Source organism: Zonotrichia albicollis, chromosome 1 (genome assembly GCF_047830755.1).
Source record: "Zonotrichia albicollis isolate bZonAlb1 chromosome 1, bZonAlb1.hap1, whole genome shotgun sequence".
In the NCBI taxonomy this organism is placed as follows: domain Eukaryota; kingdom Metazoa; phylum Chordata; class Aves; order Passeriformes; family Passerellidae; genus Zonotrichia; species Zonotrichia albicollis.
The window spans coordinates 35085726-35104583 of NC_133819.1; the positions used below are offsets into that span (position 1 = coordinate 35085726).

The following is an 18858-nucleotide window of genomic DNA, read 5'->3' on the forward strand; positions in this document are numbered from 1 at the left end:
TTGATAAAATATACTGTGGAGACAGAAATCACCTTTCCTGATAGGTACACCACCAGACTAAAAGCTGGGACTGTAAATAAAACATGAACATTTATATCTTTGTGTCTTTGAGCTTTGCTACCATAATTTGCCTTTTCTTCTTTTGGTTGCATAAATATCTTGTCAGCAAAAGCAATGGGAATCATATTGAATGAGCCATTCAGGCTTCAGGTATCCAACATCTTTTAATTAATCACCACTGGCAGCAGACTAGTGTGAATATCCTACCTTCCCAATAACATTGGATTTATGCCAATATCCTCATTTGTAACCATATTCCTTCCAGCAGTGTTTTAATGATTTAGCTTTTAAATAGAAAAAGTTCCCTTTAAAAGCGCTGTTCAGGTGGAGGAGTAGCTTTTAAATATTGAGTGGTGTGGTGATAGGCACCAAAGAATCCCATCCATGTTGTGAGGAGGTCATATTGTAAGATGTCTTTTAGGGTTTATTCTACAGAAATGCTTATGAAAAAATTACATTCTCAGAAAATAACTCAAGCTTTCAACTTCTTTGTTTCATTCAAAAAGAACATGTCAAAGGAATCTTAATTTTAAGAAATATTTCAGGAGTAGATTATTCAAAGTTAAAATATATTTTTAAGAAATTTGGGCTTCAACAAAGTAAAAGAATTAAGGAAGGATTTGGATTATTTTCGGTTAAACAATAGGCGCATTCAAAATTTTTTTCAAAGAGTGAATGAGACTTACTCATGGCTTCTTGGGTTACTTGTGTAGAAATATTCATACCTGTGAATAGTATTCCCTTTTTGTTCCAAGAAGTCCTTAAATGCTAATAGCAATTTTTGAGGCTGGTGAATTTGTCTGCATTAGACCTCTCACATTCCTAACAGTGCCTTGGCCAAGCCAGTGTCAGCAACACTGAGAAATTCATCTAAATTTCCCTAGTGTAGACAAAGCCTTAGAGCCCTAACTTATATTATTGTGTAGAAAAATGTCAGTTAATTGCCTTCCTTGTCATTCTGAATTCCAAATAGGTTGTGTCAGAAGTGAGAGATCATCGTTTCTGCCTTTACGGCATAAAAATTATGGTTTCTTGACTAAAAACAAATACAATTACAAAAGGGAGACTGTTCTCTGGAAAAAAAACCAAAACTTTTTCTTTTTGCTTAAGTCATTGTAAGAGAATAAAATAATGATGGCATATTAGAGTGTACTGCTGAGAGTCTTTAAGCATCCAGAGGGTCAGAAACTGTTCTGACTCTCTGGGGATCCATTACCTAGATGTATCAAAACAAGTGTACAAATAGTGGCATTTCATGGGCCATAACTGTTGAAATGGTCACTAGCAGGTCTCTAAAGCTGTTGCCCTCTTCTGCATTACTGACTACAATTATACAGGATTATTGAACTTCTCCAAAACTGACCTGTTGCAAATTTGCTCAGTTCTCCCCGAAGTTTCTTCTGAAGCATGGGATTCAAGCTGAGAACAATGCAATTAGAAGAGAATCATTTAAACAACTGCAATATTAAAAACACTGGTACTTATACCAGTCCTTTTTCATATACAGCAATACTTTGTACATTAGGAAAAGTTTGTGATTAGGCAAGCTTGAGCAAGGTTGTTAGAATTCAGCCTTACTGAGATATTGAATCGTTTATCTGAGTGGATAATAAGTATTTAATCCTTGCAAGAAGTCTTCCATGAATTCTCTTATTCTACTCACTTATTGACCTTTACAAGCTGAATATTTCCTCTTTGCCTCTGCCCTCATCTTTCTAAATACAATTTCTATGCTGTGGTAAAGTACAAGAGAGCTGTAATAGGGCATTGAAATTGGCCATAAAATTGGTGGTAAATAATGGGAGTAAATGGGAATTTTCATGGCACTTGTTCAAATCACTCTACTGCAAAAAGTCAGACACTGCCACGAGGTGTCTTTTACTGTCAGTCCTCAGAGCTTATCTGAGATAATTCAGAATATTATATTATCTTTCCCTTAGAAAGAAACCTCAGAACACACACAGTGACACACCAAGAGACCCCATTAGCCAGCAATTAAGTGAAAATGAGCAAAATAGTGCTGAAAACTGTTTGTGTTAATGAAAATGTTTGTACATATAAGACTTAATGGAGCCTATATTTTCAAATTCTTATAATATTGCTGATGCTTTAATTGCAGTTTATAATCCTCTTTATGATAGAAACAAAGAGGACACAGCAGTAGTCTGTGGGCAAATGAAGCTAAAGAGCAATTTTGAATAGACATTGACAAAAGGAAGAAAGTTCTTCAGCTGAAACTCATAGCAAGGGAGTGGGAAGCCTGGCTGCCCTGGTGGTGGCTGGGAATAGTTGAAGGCCAGGAAGGGTGCTCAGTTTAACTGGTGCAGAGGGCCTGTGGAATGTCAAAATATATTGTATCCAGCATTCCTCTAAACTGGCTACCTGCAGGTATTTCTAAATAAATTTCTAAATAAGAATGTTATTTTTCTGTAGTATCTCCATAGTGAATTTTTCCCCACAGAATGCCTGTGGTTTGCAGCTGAAGGGAAAGAAAGAAAGGGGCAGGAATACTGCTTGCCCAAAATTCCCTTGTATTCATCGTATCAGAGAAATTTGCTGATGCTTTTTTCCAAGGCATTAGTGACTGACAGGAAATCTCATCTCTCCTAGAGTCCACGAGCAGTCTCTGTCTGCTGCAGTAGTGAGGTGGTGGAGCACTCAGACGAAGCCACATCATTCTCATTTTAACAGGCCATTGATTACTGAACAGAGAAGAAATCTTCCTAATTATTCTGCAGCCATGATAGTAAATATTTCAGTTAAGTAGTTACAGCTAAACAAAACTAGAAGAGGTTTATCTGTTTCACTTGACTTTCCTCGGTTTTGATTTACTAATGGTCTAGGTTATGATTTTCAAATTAGACTATGGCTCATCTTCATCAGAGGAATACAGTATGAACCAGTTCATTGATCACTGTGAAATGGAAAAGTTAAAACCATCTTTTTGGAAGACATGATGGCAAGCTCTGACTTGTTTGATGAGCACAAACTGTAGGTAGCTGTCTTTATGGACTGATAAACGTGCTAATTATCCCTCTGGGTTTGCTTGAAATCTTTGCAAAGTTTTACGCTCCCTTCCATCACTCCTTGAAAGTGCTTGATGTGTGTTTGTGTGTTTGTGATTTTTGCTATTCTCATAGATTTTTATTTCCTTTTACATATCCTTTTTACATATCACTCTTTTAAGCTGGTTCTTTTTATTTAGACATGGTGTTGAATATAAGAAGTTTTCTAGCCAAAATAAATGAAAGCCTCTTTCATATCTCGGCCTAGATAAAGTTTATCAATAAGCCTACGTGTAGGTGAAAAAGCTATGTGCTTGTACAGGTTTACCTACCTGTTCCAATTCAGGGCATGTTCCTTGTGCCTGTAGAGGGGGTCTTGCTGTCTCTGCTCTCTGACTTTGTGTCTGGTATCTTTTTTCAAGTTCCAAGATGAGGAACTGTCCTGGTTTAACCCCAGTCAGCAGCCAAGACCCACACAGCCACTCAGTCACTGCCCCACCAGTGGTATTGGGGAGAGATTCAGAACAATAAAAAGTAGAAAGCTCATGGGTTCAGATAAAGACAGCTTAATAGGGAAAGCAGAAGCTGCACACACAAGCAAAGCAAAACAAGGAATTAATTCATAATTTCCCATCGGCAGGCAGATGTTCAGCCATCCTCAGGAGAGCAGGGCTCCATCAGGTGTAACAGCTACTTGGGAAGACAAACACCATCACCCCAAATGTTCCTCCCTACCTCCTTCTTCTCCCCACTTTATGTACTGAGCATGATGTCCCATGGTCTGGAATATCCCTTTGGTCAGCTGGGATCATTTGTCCAGCTGTGTTTCCTCCCAGTTTCCCATGCGTCCCCAACCCCTCCCCAGCATGGCAGAAGAAAAAGCAGAAAAGGCCTTGGCTCTGTGTAAACCCTGCTCAGCAGTAAAAAACAATTCTCTGTGTTATCAAATGCATTTTCAACACAAATCCAAAACACAGCCTCATACCAGCCACTGTGAAGAAAATTAATTCCACCCCAGTGAAAACCAGGAACTCAGTGTATTGAGCAACTGATGAATTTGTATTTCCTAATACGAATAAATATAGAAACTCTGACCATCTCTGTCTTCCTTCCTGTGCTTCCTGTACATGTATGTATATAGCTAAAGACAAGAATCACTCAGTCACACACATCTTTTTGGAACTGTGGACTGTCGTGCCATGTGTCATAGGAATGTTTTAGTGCTTCTCAGTTGTTACAGAACAATCCAGAGCATTGATGTAGCTTACTGCATTTATCTGCTGCTGCTGGGCATATTTTTCTTCCCATTTAAATGACTCAACAGATCATTCTTAGAAAAAAGGAGCATAGTTTAAATGTCGTATTCAAATTTTTCATCCTGCATTCAGGGTAACATTGATATTCCTTTTACATTTAATGATGCCCCTACTGAGGGGATGGAAGCTGCACAACAAAATAGATGATTCCTGCTTTTGCTGTTGAAATTGTTTGAACCTGACCCTGTGTCCCCTGACTGTTTAGCAGCAGCCTTCTTGATTAAGATTTATTTCATTTTATTTTAGCTCATGTTCAGGGACCATTATTTTCTTTCCTGCATGAGAAAATATTTGGATTTTCTTTTCCTATTCAATCTTGATCTTTTTTTTTGGAGCTGTGTATATGTAGAAATATGTTATGGTTTAGTAGCAATAGAGATGTCCAAGTTGGGAGAGATTGTTGTTACCTTCTGGAGTTTATAGTGTTTTCTCTGGTGTATTGATTATTGGCTGCTGGTCAGCTTGTTCAAGGTCATAGAAGGTCACTCAAACCTGAGTTAGAAATGCCATTAGAAAAGATGGCTTAAAGCAGGTCTTTTGAAAATTTGGTACAAGCAAGTAAGTAAACAATTGCTTTAAATTATTTGAACATAATTTGTCTTTTAAAATGGTAGAAATATCCTTGACTGAGTGGAAATCATAAGTGCTACAGTACCAGTCACATCTGTGGAGCTTCCTGTGTTTCTTTGCTGTGTGTTATCCTTCTGCAAAAGAATCATTATGCATTTTGCCTTCTCTGTAGGTTGCAGCATGCCATCAGAGCAGAGATGTGCAGCTTTGAACAGCAGTTAATAAAAGCATTCTTTGCGCTCCTTACTATTGTCTTTTATTATTTTACATTCTTTCTAGTGGTGAAGAACATCCTACTTCTCCCTGGCACTGTAAAATTTTCCACAGAATTATTTTGTTAGAAGATACTAAACACAATTTGGCACTTGATGATGATGATGATGATGGATTTAAACTGGCTTCTGTTATTTAGTTAAGTGGTGACAAGTTTATCACTTGAAGGCTTGGCTTTCTCCTCCAGAACAGTTCTCTTGGTGCCTTGCCTTCTCGGCCCTTCATTCCCTCCTGAGAGCCCCATAGGGGTGGGCAGAGTGTTATTGTTGCTTTAGATGTGATTTTTACAGCCTGTTCAAGTCTGCTCCTTGCTTCTCCCCATCTCCTGAGAGCAGTCCAGGCAGAGGTGAGGAATTGGCTGGGCTGTGCTATCTCGGGGCCAGAAGAAACTCAAGATGTTGTCATGCCTGGGTCAAGAAGATATGTTTGCATATTCATTTCTTAAAGCCTTGAAAAAGGCTTCTTGAGGATTCTTGACTGTCTCTACTTGTTTAGTTAGTGTTTAATTATTTTTAACATTTTTTCTAAGTTATCTCTTCTTTTTGAGCAGTTTAAGCCTCTTTCTTCTTGTCACATCTAGTCAACACAGAGACAACAAATCTATTTCCCCTGAAAAGCAGCCTTCTTCATACCTTTCTGCAACAGGCCCTCTCTGTCTTCTGTTCTTTAGGCCAGTCTTTCTTCATGTCTTTTCACAGCTGTTACATTCCTGCTCACTCCGTTTGTTTGCTCCAGACCTTCCTGAGATGTGGTGTCGAACCCACAGTAAGTATTCCATTTGGAGACTTTCTGAGTGGACATCACACGGAGAGGATTCTTCTAATGTCTTGTCAGCTGCCTTCTTGAGTTTGTACCTCAGTATGACATCCTGGGTTTGGCAGTTTTTGCTACAGACAGCATCCAGTGATTCAAGTTAATCCATTGATCTGTAACGATGGCAGGATCCTTTTCTGCAGAGATCTGTCTGCTCACTGGCCCTCTGGTGTTTTGAATGGATTTGACATCTTGCTGCCAGCTGCTTTCCAGGAGGCACTGTAATCCCCTGGTGTCTCATGGCTAAATGTGCATCCTTCAAGTGGCCACGACACTGGTGGCTCTGTGACTGACTGATAAAAGGAGAGGCACACTTCCAAACCATTCCTGTCACCTTTCCCTCTGCACAGCTTCTGGCACATGGGCAGTGCAGGTGGAATTTGTTCTGAGGCCTTGGGCATTGCTGGTTTCTTTCTGAGGAACGCCTTTTCTCCTCCATCACCACACAATCACAGTACAGGAATGTACTCAGGAAGTTACATGTGACAATGACTGAAAATCTAAAGGGAGAAAACCATCTTTTCATTATGGAGTGGCACTGTAAGTTCCACAACTTGGCTGGGGACTAGAGATGTTGTATTGCTGCTGTTCCTACTGACAAAATTTGCAGTAGACTTTGTGGTGTGAAACATTTTACAAAACCCAGAGTTGTTTCTCTTTGAAAACACTGGTGCCAGAAAGCCTGATAATAATAAAGAGAAAAATAGTTAAAAGGTAAAAGAAAAAAAGATAAATATTTCCCTTCCAAAAGAATGTTTTCTCAAATTGCTTAAGAATCATTGGTGTGAAATAATTTGTCCTATTTGGAGAGAATTTTAGACATCCTAATTGATCTAAGGAGAATTTTTCTCCTTAAAAATGTGGAGACAAAAAAAAGAAGGTTTTATAGGAGTAACGAAATACAGCATAGTTTTCCTTCATTCCATTTAACAGAGGCTTGCAATTTCCCTTAATCCATTTTGGTTGTTGATTGTAGGTATAAAGTTTGCAGTGGGCTTATGATAAATCTGCCAAAAGCTGAACAATACAGACAATAAACTTCTTTTCTTTACAATCTGTTTTTTACTGGGCTTGTCTTGAAAGCTTCTCTTCCAACCCTTCTATTTCTCTTTATGTCAAACTGAGCTGAAAAACATATTTATATCCAGTCAACCAGAGTTACTGAAAAATAATTAGGATTGTTCCAAACATAAAATATATCAGATTAAACTTCCTTTGGGAAAATGCTTCATTGCCTGCGCTGAGTAAACACACCAACATCATTAACTCGTGGATTTTGTTTCCCTGTTCTTTCTATATTTTGAAGAACAGAGAACCAGGTGCAGCCACCCACCTTACTGTTTCTTTCTGAAACAATATTTATATTCTCATCATGGATGTATTAAGGTAGTGGCTGAAATGGGTCCACAATGCTCCACTGTGCTGTGCCTTCTGACTTAGAGAATTGCTGTCCTAGGGGGATTTCTAAACTTTCATTCCAGCATTTCTAGGTTTCAGCTCTGGCCACTGGATAAGGAAATATGTCCTGTGCAATGAAGCTGAAGAGAAATTAAATTTTTCTGAAATTAGGGTTATTTTATTTTCTGTGGTAGTACTTAGGCAGAAAGAATCCTTCAGGGTATCTTGAACTCTTCAGTGCAGTGTGGCTCGGATGTCAGGGCTTGCAATGAAAATCTGACACATCAGGGGATGCTCACCTCCTGCCTGCATGATTCCCAGTAGTTTTGTGATGAGTTATCTTGCAGAGTGGTGTGGGATTTTAATACAATAATCTGTATATTACTGGGAATATGTCATGCTAGGGCTAAACCATCCTGGCCAGAAGAGGAGCCACAAATCCCAGTGCATTGAAATTCAGTAAACTTTGAAATTATGTAAACATACTATATTGATTAGCTCAGATAGCTAGTTCATTTTAAGAAGGCTTGTTTTCTTCTCAGTGTTGATGTCAAATCCAAGTACAACCTTGAAGGATATGGTGTAACATGGTAAAAATTATATAAAAGTAGACTGTGAACAATAAGGGGTTTTTGGGGGTTGGGGAGAGGCAATCAGGTTTGGCAGGCTGGCAGTCAAGGCTGGAGTATGCAGAATCTCTCAAACACGAGCTTCCAAAGGCTTTTGTGGAGTGCCAGGAGAGCTGTGCAGGGTTTCATTTCTCTTTGAGTATGCATCAAGATTAGATGTCATTGAATGTTGCTAGCTTTGTAAGATTACTGGATTAGTAGTGATTTAGGTTGTTTTACCATACATCTTATTTCCTGATCAATGTGACATGAGTTTTAAACAATTTTGGCATTCACTGGTTTTTCGCAATTTATACAACTATGAATTTCATTTGTGATTTTCAGCATATTCCCCATGGCTTCTGGAACAACAGCCAGAAATGCCTACTCTGGAAGAACATTTTTGGTTTGAAATTGGCAATAATGCCTTTTTTCAAGCCAAAAAATTATCATCTCACTTTTGAATTGAAAGCTGCTACATACTTTTAGTGGAGAGGGAGAAACCATGTAATTTATCTTCTGTATGGGGGAAGTAAAAGCAAGCTGTGATGCTCTTCAAGGCAAAATATGTTTTCACTAGTGAAGAGCTGTAGTTTGCCTTATGCAATTTTCCTCATTTTTGTACTTTGTTTTTGTCTGTTAGTGTAAGGATCCATAAATTACTCAAACCCTCTGATCTCTCCCCTTGCTCCCTGTCTAGCGAGTTAAGCATTAGACCCAACTGGTTGCCTAGGAAAGGTGGCTCTTTTTTCAGCAAGAAAATTGTCAGGACTGTACTGAAAGTGACGTAAGTGTTCTTGATGGGCATTATCTATGCAACAAAACCCTAAGTGTGTGTGTGTGTTCTCAGAATAGGGCTGATTGTTCTGAGCTCCTATCACCAAGAAATAGTCACTTCCCCACCTGTGGATTTTCTGCTCTTTCTGCTGCTGAGAGTTCTTTCAAGTGGATCTGCTTGACTTTGTGTGTGCAAACCCATTTATAACAGGAGGGAGAAGCTAATCCCAACTGAATTTCAGTCACCTTTGCCTTCTGGAATATATAGAATTTCCCTTGAAGTTTTTACAGAGTCTGCAGTCGGCACAAAACAGACCTACTGGCTCCTTTGATATTTTGAAGCCTCTGCTTCATCAACTGTGCAGGCTTTTGGTTTATTTCCAAGTTCAGTCCAACGTTCTGGTTTTGATGTAGAGACCCTGATGTTATTTTTGATCTTTTATCTTGCTTTAACTTTGTTTCCTTGTGTTTGTTCCTAGTCATAAATTTGGTTAGGACAGAAATTGTTATTTCAGGGCAAGGGTTGCAGTAAGCACAAGAGGGGATTTTTAGATTCTGAGGCACCAGGATGGTCTGACAGGTCAGGAGCTTCATTTCAGAAAATACTACGGTATCTTTCCTGTCTAAAACCAAATACTGAGGTTGTGGTGATTTTAGACATGTGAATGCTAAAAGATGTTTTGGAATTAAGGTTTCTGTTCTATGGAATAGGAGGAAGAAGGGAGAAGTAGAGAGACTTTGTGTGGATTTTCAGTAGAGCAAATCTTTTAGCTCATGAACAGCAGGGAAAGAGGAAATCACATTATCCAGGATGGTTCAGTCAGTTGCTAGTCGACTGATAAAAATTTCACAGAAATGTTTGTATTTTTGCATAAATGGTGTCAGAAGGATAAAAAAAATGTGCCTCCCTTTGTTCAAGGAGTTATTTCCAGATTGCTTTTATACTTCAGATATATATATTGTTACATACATAAACATATATGGGGGAACCTGTGCTTAAAGCTAATTTCAAACGTGTGTCCAAGTAACTTTCCTTTTTCTGAGTGAAAGTGTTGGGGTTTGTTCTGCATATAAATGCAATCAAGGTAAATCAGTATTTTTTAATAGAAGCAGATTCTGACTACTAAATGAAACTCATGCTTTACTTCTTTTGTCTAAGTAAATTTCACTAATTTTCAGCATACTGAGTAGCCTTTGTTTCCATGAAAGAGAAGATTGCATGTGGTGGTCTTACATAACCCAGCTTCTGATACCCAATTTTTAATTGAGTTGCCAACTAAATCTATGCTTTCAAGGGTTATTAAGGTCTGTAAGGATGACAGGAAGGCTGCACAGTTCCAAGATAATACAGTCATATAATGCTGTTGAAGATGAACATATGAACAACCTCCTTTCAGAGGTAATACATCTTTTGTTGATATTATTTTTCTACTTAAAAATAGAAAGCTAAATTGAATTAATGCACTTTCTTCTCCAAGTTCCCGTATATGCACATAGAAACACAGCACCTGCACTTGGCAATTCCTTTGATTTTGCTCTCCCTTCAGTTCTGTGTGTTCTTTTCTCTCTTATTCCTGCCCCTCGGTGCTCAGAAATGTTTGTATCAAGGTATTATTCCTGGGCAGGAGTTCCAAGGCTGTGATACTGCTATTGTTAATGGCGTGCTAGAAAAGAAATGCCGAGCTGGGGAAGAAGCACAGTAAGGACTTGATTGAACTCCCATAGGGCTTCCATTGAAGATTCTCATTATCTTGTACAGACTTTTGTTCATCTTGTGCTGTGTTGTAGCCCTAGTGACTGCAGGGTAGAAAGTCAGCTGCTTCTCTTCAGTGCTTGGCGTGTAGAATCAAAAATGTGACACTTATGCATTTGCTATTCAGAAAAAAAAGTAAAAAGAAAACCTTTGCCAATTTAAAGTTTTTATGAGTGAAATAATAAGAATTCATGAAAACATGAACAAGAGCACTTGTTTCCAGTCAGAAAAATTGAAGGAAAATCACTAAATGGGTTTTATGCTAAAGAATGGAACAGTCTTGAAACCACAATTTGTCATACACGTGTTAGCATATTTGAAGCAGTAATTCCACCTATTCTCCATCTTCGTGGAGATATACAGAGCTCAGATAATCTTCTTCAATAATTAGGACACTTTACGTGTATGTTAGAGGAAGCTCTGTCTCTCTTCCTGATGAAAGCACAGCCTGAAGCTGCAGCCCGGCGAGATGGCAATATTGGTATGCTCTGTGGCTGGCGAGGGAGCGGCTCTCCCTGCCGACACTCGGATGCGGATGCGTTAATGATGCCCGGGCTTTAATGATGTCCGGGCGTTAATGATCTCTGGCCGGGCCGCGTTAATTGGGGCGCCCCGGGAGCGGCCCCGCGCCAAAGCTGGGCCGGCGGCGCCCCCTGCCGGCCGCACCGGGAATAGCACCGGGAATGGCACCGGGAGCGGCACCGGGAGCGGCACTGGGAATGGCACCAAGAATGGCGCCGTGAATGGCACTGGGAATGGCACCAGGAGCAGCACCGGGAATGGCACCGGGAATGGCACCAGGAGCGGCACCGGGAATAGCACCGGGAGCGGCACTGGGAATGGCACGGGGAATGGCACCGGAGTGGCACTGGGAGTGGCACCAGGAGCGGCACAGGGAATGGCACCGGGAATGGCACTGGGAATGGCACTAGGAGAGCCACCGGGAATGGCGCCAAAAATGGCGCCAGGAGCGGCACTGGCAATGGCACCAGGAGCAGCACCAGGAATGGCACTGGCAATGGCACTGGGAATGGCACCGGGAATGACACTGGCAATGGCACTGGGACTTGCCGTGCCACGCCTACTCAAAGCTCCTGGGTGACAACCTGGCACCCTGAGATATGGTTCAAAGAGCTCTGAGATGATTGGCAGTCTTCCCGGCCACTTCCAGTGTACTTTGGGTCAGGCCCACAAAAGCTTGAGACTTCACGGAATTTAGGATTAGGTCTAAGTACACAAAACCCTTGTTTTTCCCAGGATTTTAAACATTTTGTTTTGGGTCAGTTGCCATATAAAGGCAAAAATGTATATAAATGTCTATATTGTATGTAGTATATATACATTTTGCATATGTAATATAAATAATGTCTATACAAATGTATACAAAGGGTATATAACTAAAGTCCATTATAAATACTAGATTGGCAAAACTGCAGTAAAATATTCTTTGTCTGTTTGGTCAGATTTCATACAATTATGTGTAGTTCTATTTTTTGACTACTGATACATGTTTTCCCTCCCAGAAATATATCAATAAAAGCAGCTCTTCTGTTTTCATTTTTATGTTCTGTGTAGTCGTGTTCCAGTCACAGTTTTAAGTCTGCAGAATATTGTAGCTTAGATGGATGCAGTAGTCCTCCTTAGTAATCAAGACTAATTTATTTTTCTGTAGTTTATTTATAATTATGTTTTTAATATGTTTTTTCTTTCTTTCAAAATTTAGGTGGAGAACAGACCAAAGTATTATGGAAGAGAGTAAGTGTTTTTCTCTTTTAACTCTCTGTTTGGTATATCCAAAAGTTGTTACAGTATAACTAAGAAAAAAGGCACAAGGGAGGTCTAATAAAATATTTTATTTTACCTTTAACTGGGAACCAAATACAGTGAAAGCCTAACAATATAGCTGTGTTACAGTCCATTGCTGCTGACCACAATCCTTGGATTATGCTGTTGTGTGAGCCTGCATGTTTATTTTACTTCTCTCAGGAGAGTTTTGAGCAAAAAACATTGTCTGGGGTATTCCTTCCTTTTATTTTAGTAGTTGCTTAAACCTGCTAGTGGTTCTGCACTGGCCTGGGAAGGGGAGAAGCTGCTCGTCTCTCTCTCACTGCCTTTTTGTGTATGTTCCTATGCTTTCATCACCCTACTCAGTTGTGGAAGTATGTGTATACTGCTGCTTGTAGCTGCTGCTCTCCCTGCTAAAGTTACCAGGTCCAAGATACCCAAAGAAGAACAGTATTTTTCTTTGAAGAAAAACACCAAACCACCAGAGTGTAATTCCTTTGGGCTCAGTGCCGTTTTTGCCAATAAATAACTAGGAAGGGGCTGTGTTGTGCATTAGCATGGAGATCCAGGCAGGTGAAGGGGAAAGGCACAGCCACTGCAGCAGCCACCCAGCCTTGGCATTTGGCCTTTGCTGGAGCAATATGCTGAGACCCCAGCCCTTATCACTAGCTGAATTACTTAGATCCCATGTTCTATTTTTCATTCCATCCCAGACACACCACATATGTTTAATGATCCTTCTCTACCACCAGAAACCTCAAGAACCAGTAGCTTTGCCCCTAATTACTGAAGTTTCATTTTTTAAATATTACCTTTGCCAATGAGGAATTCAGATCTAGTACCAGAGTACAAGAGAGCTGAAGACAGCTGCTACTTGAGTTACACATCACACTTCCTAAGCAGGACTTGTAAAACCATTGCTGCAGCCTCTTATCCAGGAACGTGCCTGGGTTTGTGGGGCAGCAGGGCTGACAGGAACTCTTAAGATGTCATCTTGGTTAACCTGCCCAGGCAAGATCACCCCAGTTATTATCATTCTGAAAGGAGATTTCAGAAGTACTGAGGTAGTCCTATAAAAGCAGCTGACTCAGTACTCAGAAGTACTTGGAAAGAGAAAGAGCAATTTCTAGGGAAACTGCAAAAAGCCATCATTACATTACAGTATAAACCTGTGATGTGGCTGCACTTCAGGTAGTGCACAGATTTCTGGTCCCTCTCTACTCTTTACTCCTCCACCCTTCTATCAAAGGTTATGGGAGAAGAGAAAGGTGCTGTGAGGGGCAGCAATGGTGGAGTGAAGGGATGCAGCTCCTGCCACGGGAGGTCACCTCTGTGGTGCCCAAGAAGGGAACATGCACGGTACCTCTTTCAAGTTCACTGCCAGAGGCAGCTGCAGAGGCCAAAAGCATCGAGATCTAAAAGGGTTTACAAGTGAGATTCTCAAATATGTGAAGGGTAAGGTCACAAGTGATCAGACACGATTGTGTCTAAAGCAGTGATGGATAGGCAGGGATGAGAAGTGAAAGAAATATGTCACTGCGTTCTGAACTCTTTCTGTAAGCATTTCTTGTCAGCTGCTGTCAGAAGCAGGCATTAGTTCAGGGGATTTGTACCACATGCAAGCTCTTTTCATGCTCTTATAAAAATGTACTAAAAATATCCATAAGAAAGCCCAGATTACCCAGTGCTTACCACTCATGGTTAAAGAAATTTCACAGGTGTCCCAAGCATCACATCCAACTGATTTCTTAATTGATCACAGATATTTTGTCCTAATATCTAACCTAATGTCAGCTGTATTTTGTGGGGAATACCTTATGCTTATTATTTTTTACTAAAATTATGAATTGCCCTGAGTTTACTGGTTACAATCATGTTTCAGTTGTGTCATTTAGAGGATGTTTTCCCCCACCTGTACAGAGAAAAAAGATTAATCTATTCACATTACCTTTAACATAAAGTCACACTGGAAAGGTCATCTAAACCTAATATTTTCAACATGTATTAGTTGTGAAAAGTCAACGTAAAGAGAACGGAACAATTGCATTTGCATCCAACGTGTTTTTCTTCTCTTTCACTGCCAAGCCAGAGGCAGTGTTAGGAATGTGCCACTTCATATGTATTGTCAGAAAAGAGAAAATGCTGAAGGCCAATACATTTTAGTGCCTTTTTTTAGACAGCAGCAAAAATAGAAACTTTCAAAACCTCTGAAGAGACCCTCAGAGACTTATCAGCTAGCAAAATGTGCGTAGGAGTTAAGACTGAAACTGCTGTCAAGACTGAATTTGTACTTATGGAGAGATCACTGCTAAATATTGGTTTTCATAAGGTTAATTGTGCATCCTAGGCCCTCTTTCTTTCTTAAAATAGCAATGACAAAAGAATCAGAGAAGTATTGATTTTTTCCAGCAATGAATGAGGAGCTCCTTGACATGAAGAAAACAATGTTTTTCTCAAGACTTCTCTGTACCTTCTTCTACTTTAATATATGCAGAATAGAATTTTGAATAATTGTTTCCATTTTCGTCTCTGTTTTCCTTACAAATTTGAGGAAGCAATATAATATTAAAATGAAGCAAATTGATTATCAGAAGACCTATGATTTTAATTATACTTAAATATTTATGTATATAAATACCTACCTTTAAATAACTACATACTAAAATGCAATAATTCATTTTTTTAAGTGCCTTTTTGCCTAGTTTTCAATTCTGCTGTAAGGCCACTAGAAAGGAAACGAGGAGGAGGGGCATAGACTGGTAAAAGAGAAAAGTTGTGAAAAGACTGGGCATTTACAGAAAATAATTTTTGGGTGCAGCTGAATTTATCCTGGCTGAAAGAGAATTACAGTGTAATTTTTGTGTCTGTGCTAAACTTGTCCAGGCCAGGTGACCATCCTGCTCCTTGGATGCTACCCTGATGGCTTAGACCACGGTGCTTGAGAGTGCTGGAGTTTTCAGATGTTTTCTGGGGTGGAGAAGGGTGTTTTTCTGGTTGGATTATTCTGTAAGTCACTGTAATGTCTCCCCTCAGGTTTCACGGGATCATTTCTCGGGAGCAAGCAGATGAAATACTTGCTGGTGTAGAAGGAGCGTATATTCTTAGAGAAAGCCAGCGGCAACCCGGCTGCTACACCCTTGCTCTCAGGTAAATGCTGGTTTAATAGAGGCTTACGGTTCCAATGTAAGTGTGCTTAATGGAGGGGATTATATCGGTCCTTTTTTCAGTGAAGTCTGTCTCCACCATTACCTAATACACTCTGTGACACCAGAGTGCTTTTACACCCTCTTCTCAGCAGTCTGACCATCACGGTACTGCAGCAACCCAGTCTGTCCTTCAGCACCTGGCTAGGAAGTCCTTTTTCAAAAGCAGTGCCCATTTTCAGATTTTTTTTTTTTTTTTTTACCTAGAGTTAAGTTTTGTAAAGATGGAACTTCTCCTTCAAGACTCTATAAGAGATGTGAGTGAATGCAGAGTAGGAATGCGTCCCAGTAGAGAACACAGACAAGTTGTCCTTGGAGCTCAGTGTTGTGTACAAACATCAACAACTATCTGTGATAATAAACCCAAATAAAGCTGGAAAATCATGACATCCAGAAGCTGAAAACTGGCAGTTTTCTTCCCCAGTAGGAGCTCAAGTTTTTTGTAGGAATACATTGTGAATCATGGGATGCTACTGCTCAAAGCAGTAGCTATTCAACTGAACAAAAAATGCAGGGGGAGCCCAAGCTCCAAACTCACTGCCCCTCACAGGTGCCTTTCCTGCCTTAGCTGTGTCATTCAAAGCCTGCCCATTCAGGTCTTAAAGACACTGTGCATTAGCAAGAACAAGATATTCAGTTAGATGAAACAGACTGCTTGACAATATTTTGCAATTTTTATAGCATTATTATTCCTGTGAGACATACACAAACTACAAGTCTGCATTTTTACCCTTCTGCTAGTAAGACAGAAAGAAAAATCCTTTGAGGAGTTAGCCCAAGTAGCTGTGATACAGTGCTGAAATCATGCTTAGAATTTGTATTGATGTGCAGATGGTAAAGCTGGAAAAGCTGGTGAGTCATGCCAAACTACAAAGTGGTGTAAATTAAAATCAATTTGTGTCAGCTGAAAAAGAACAAACACGTTTTTTTTAGTTTTGGAGGAGATTTCAAAATGAAGAATAAAAAAAATAAAGTATAAGAATTATGGCAAAATGCCTATTGTTTTGATGAAACAACATGTTTTCTAACTCCATCTGGATAATTATTTGTAGAATCAAAAACTGAATTTAATTATAAATTGGGATTTTATATGAAAAATCTGGGTGAAACATAAAAGGCTTAAACCATGTGATTTGAAGTCCCAACAAAATTTGCAGACATGCAGTTTTGATGCAATGTAAGGACCATTTAACTCAATATTGTGTCTTTGAATGCTTTAATCAGTGATGGGATTCCAACCTCAGTGTCACAAACGGAATGTGGATTATTAATCCAGCACCTGGATTATTAAAACACTTAAAAAATTCCAATGGGTTACACCTGCTGTAAATAGGGCTAGAGTTTTCCCACAGAACTTTGTGTATTTAATTGGGCCCTGAATTAGGAGCTTGGTCTCCCTGGCTTCCTGACAGAGCCTGATTCAGACCCTTAAGATTTTGGTTACTTGGTAGATGTCCATCTCTTCATTTACTGTAAATATGCCCATATGTGGTTAAGCATCTGCTTTCTGCATCTCAAAAATGCTTCATGATGGAAGAGCCTTCAGTGAATTCTCTCTTTCTTTCTTCTCTCCCTCTTTTATTTTCTGGTTTTTGCAGATTTGGTAATCAGACCTTAAACTACAGGTTGTTCTATGATGGGAAGCACTTCGTTGGGGAGAAGAGATTTGAATCAATCCATGATCTGGTTACAGATGGCTTGATAACATTGTACATAGAAACAAAGGCTTCTGAGTATATTTCCAAAATGACAACAAACCCCATATATGAGCACATTGGATATGCCACTTTGCTTAGAGAAAAAGTGTCCCGGAGGCTGAGCAGAACAAAAAATGAATCAAGAAAAGCAAGTGTAACGAGTGAAGAAAATACTCCAGTTGAAAAGGTAAGTATTCTGTTTAAAATTTTTGTCGTTAATAGCAGTCTTTCTATCAAACCTGAGAAGAAAAAGTTTTCTCAGAGGACCTGTTTCTATTTTCCTGTACTTTACTAAGTATTGCTATCCCACTGCAAAATTAATATGACCTTGGGTCCCAACTAATATTTGACTGGAGCTATGATAAAAACTTTCTAATAAGTACCAAATGTGAATGTTTTCACCATGTAAATATATGGGTATGTACCATTTATTACCTTAGGAGCTGCATCTCAATTGGTCACAGGTTATATTTGTCCATGCATACACTCAAGCATTTTCCACAGCAGGGTTATGAATCCCGTTCCCACCGACCCTTCACCACAGCTCAAGTTTGTTATCTTTCTGCACGGGGTTGAAAGCTCCTCTTCTCTGACAAGCCTTTGGTGGATGGGTCTCAAATTGGGATACTGTGTGTTTTCTTTCCTTCTCATCGATCTGAAATTGGGATGTTGCCTGTTTGCCTCCATTTCTTCTCGCTCTTCTCATTTGAAGTGGGCTTTGCTTGATCTCCTTCTCTTATGCGCTCGTATCCAAAAACGTTGTATGGACTAGGACTTACATGATGATAAACTGAGAATTTTGTGCAGTTAGCAGCCATCTGAGGGTTTAAAATTAGAAATTATTTTACATATGAGAAACAGGCTTGTAAGCAGTGACATGTGGATATTTTCATTTCCCAGGTGGTATGGTAGCAAGAGCTGTCAAACAAAACTTTGGTTTTGAGTCTGGTCCTTGAGCTGAATTGACTTACTGACATTTGTTAAGCATACTTCTGCAGAGTGACTTGATTTTAGTGTTCAGTGTGCTGGCCAGCTAGTTGGGAACTAGAGCCAGTTTTTATTTGGAAAGCAGTGAGTGGATTTCTTGTCATGTAGTTATGGAGAGTATGAAAGAGATCAGCTATTTTATATGTACCCTCGTGTCTCTAGGGCATTTCTAGCAGGATCATCTGTTGGGTTCACGTATCCGCATTGGCTGATTATTTACTGGTTTGGATTTCTCAGTAATAATTGCTTGAGTAACTGACCTGACATGTAAACCTATTCATCCTCTATAACAAATCAATTCCATTGACAGTGACATTTTTTAGGGAAGGAATACTGATGCAGGGAAAGCCTTTGGAGAAGGGCATAACAAGTCCTCCATTCACATTTTATTTCAAAATAAATCCACTGGTGATGGCAGTTTTTGGTTCGGTTGAATGGTGTTGTAATGCCCAAAAGAAGTAAATGCCATTGAGATACTCGTTCAGTTGGTTTCTGTGATTGGACACTGGGTGATTTTGAATGCTGTGACAGCCATAAAAGAGGAAATTTTTACTTTATTTGAGGCATAATAAGAAGTGGACACAGTGCACTGTGACAGATTTTTTGGTGTAGG

General features: G+C 39.6%; 1 protein-coding gene across 1 annotated transcript in view; it reads left to right on the forward strand.

The window, feature by feature from the left end:
- Positions 1-18858, forward strand: part of CHN2 (chimerin 2) — a 157645-nt gene that overhangs the window by 76425 nt on the left and 62362 nt on the right. Inside the window, exons 4-6 of the mRNA XM_005480903.4 lie at positions 12297-12328; positions 15392-15505; positions 17160-17445. Of these exons, the coding sequence (XP_005480960.1) occupies positions 12297-12328; positions 15392-15505; positions 17160-17445 (432 nt within the window). The remainder of the gene's footprint in view (positions 1-12296; positions 12329-15391; positions 15506-17159; positions 17446-18858) is intronic.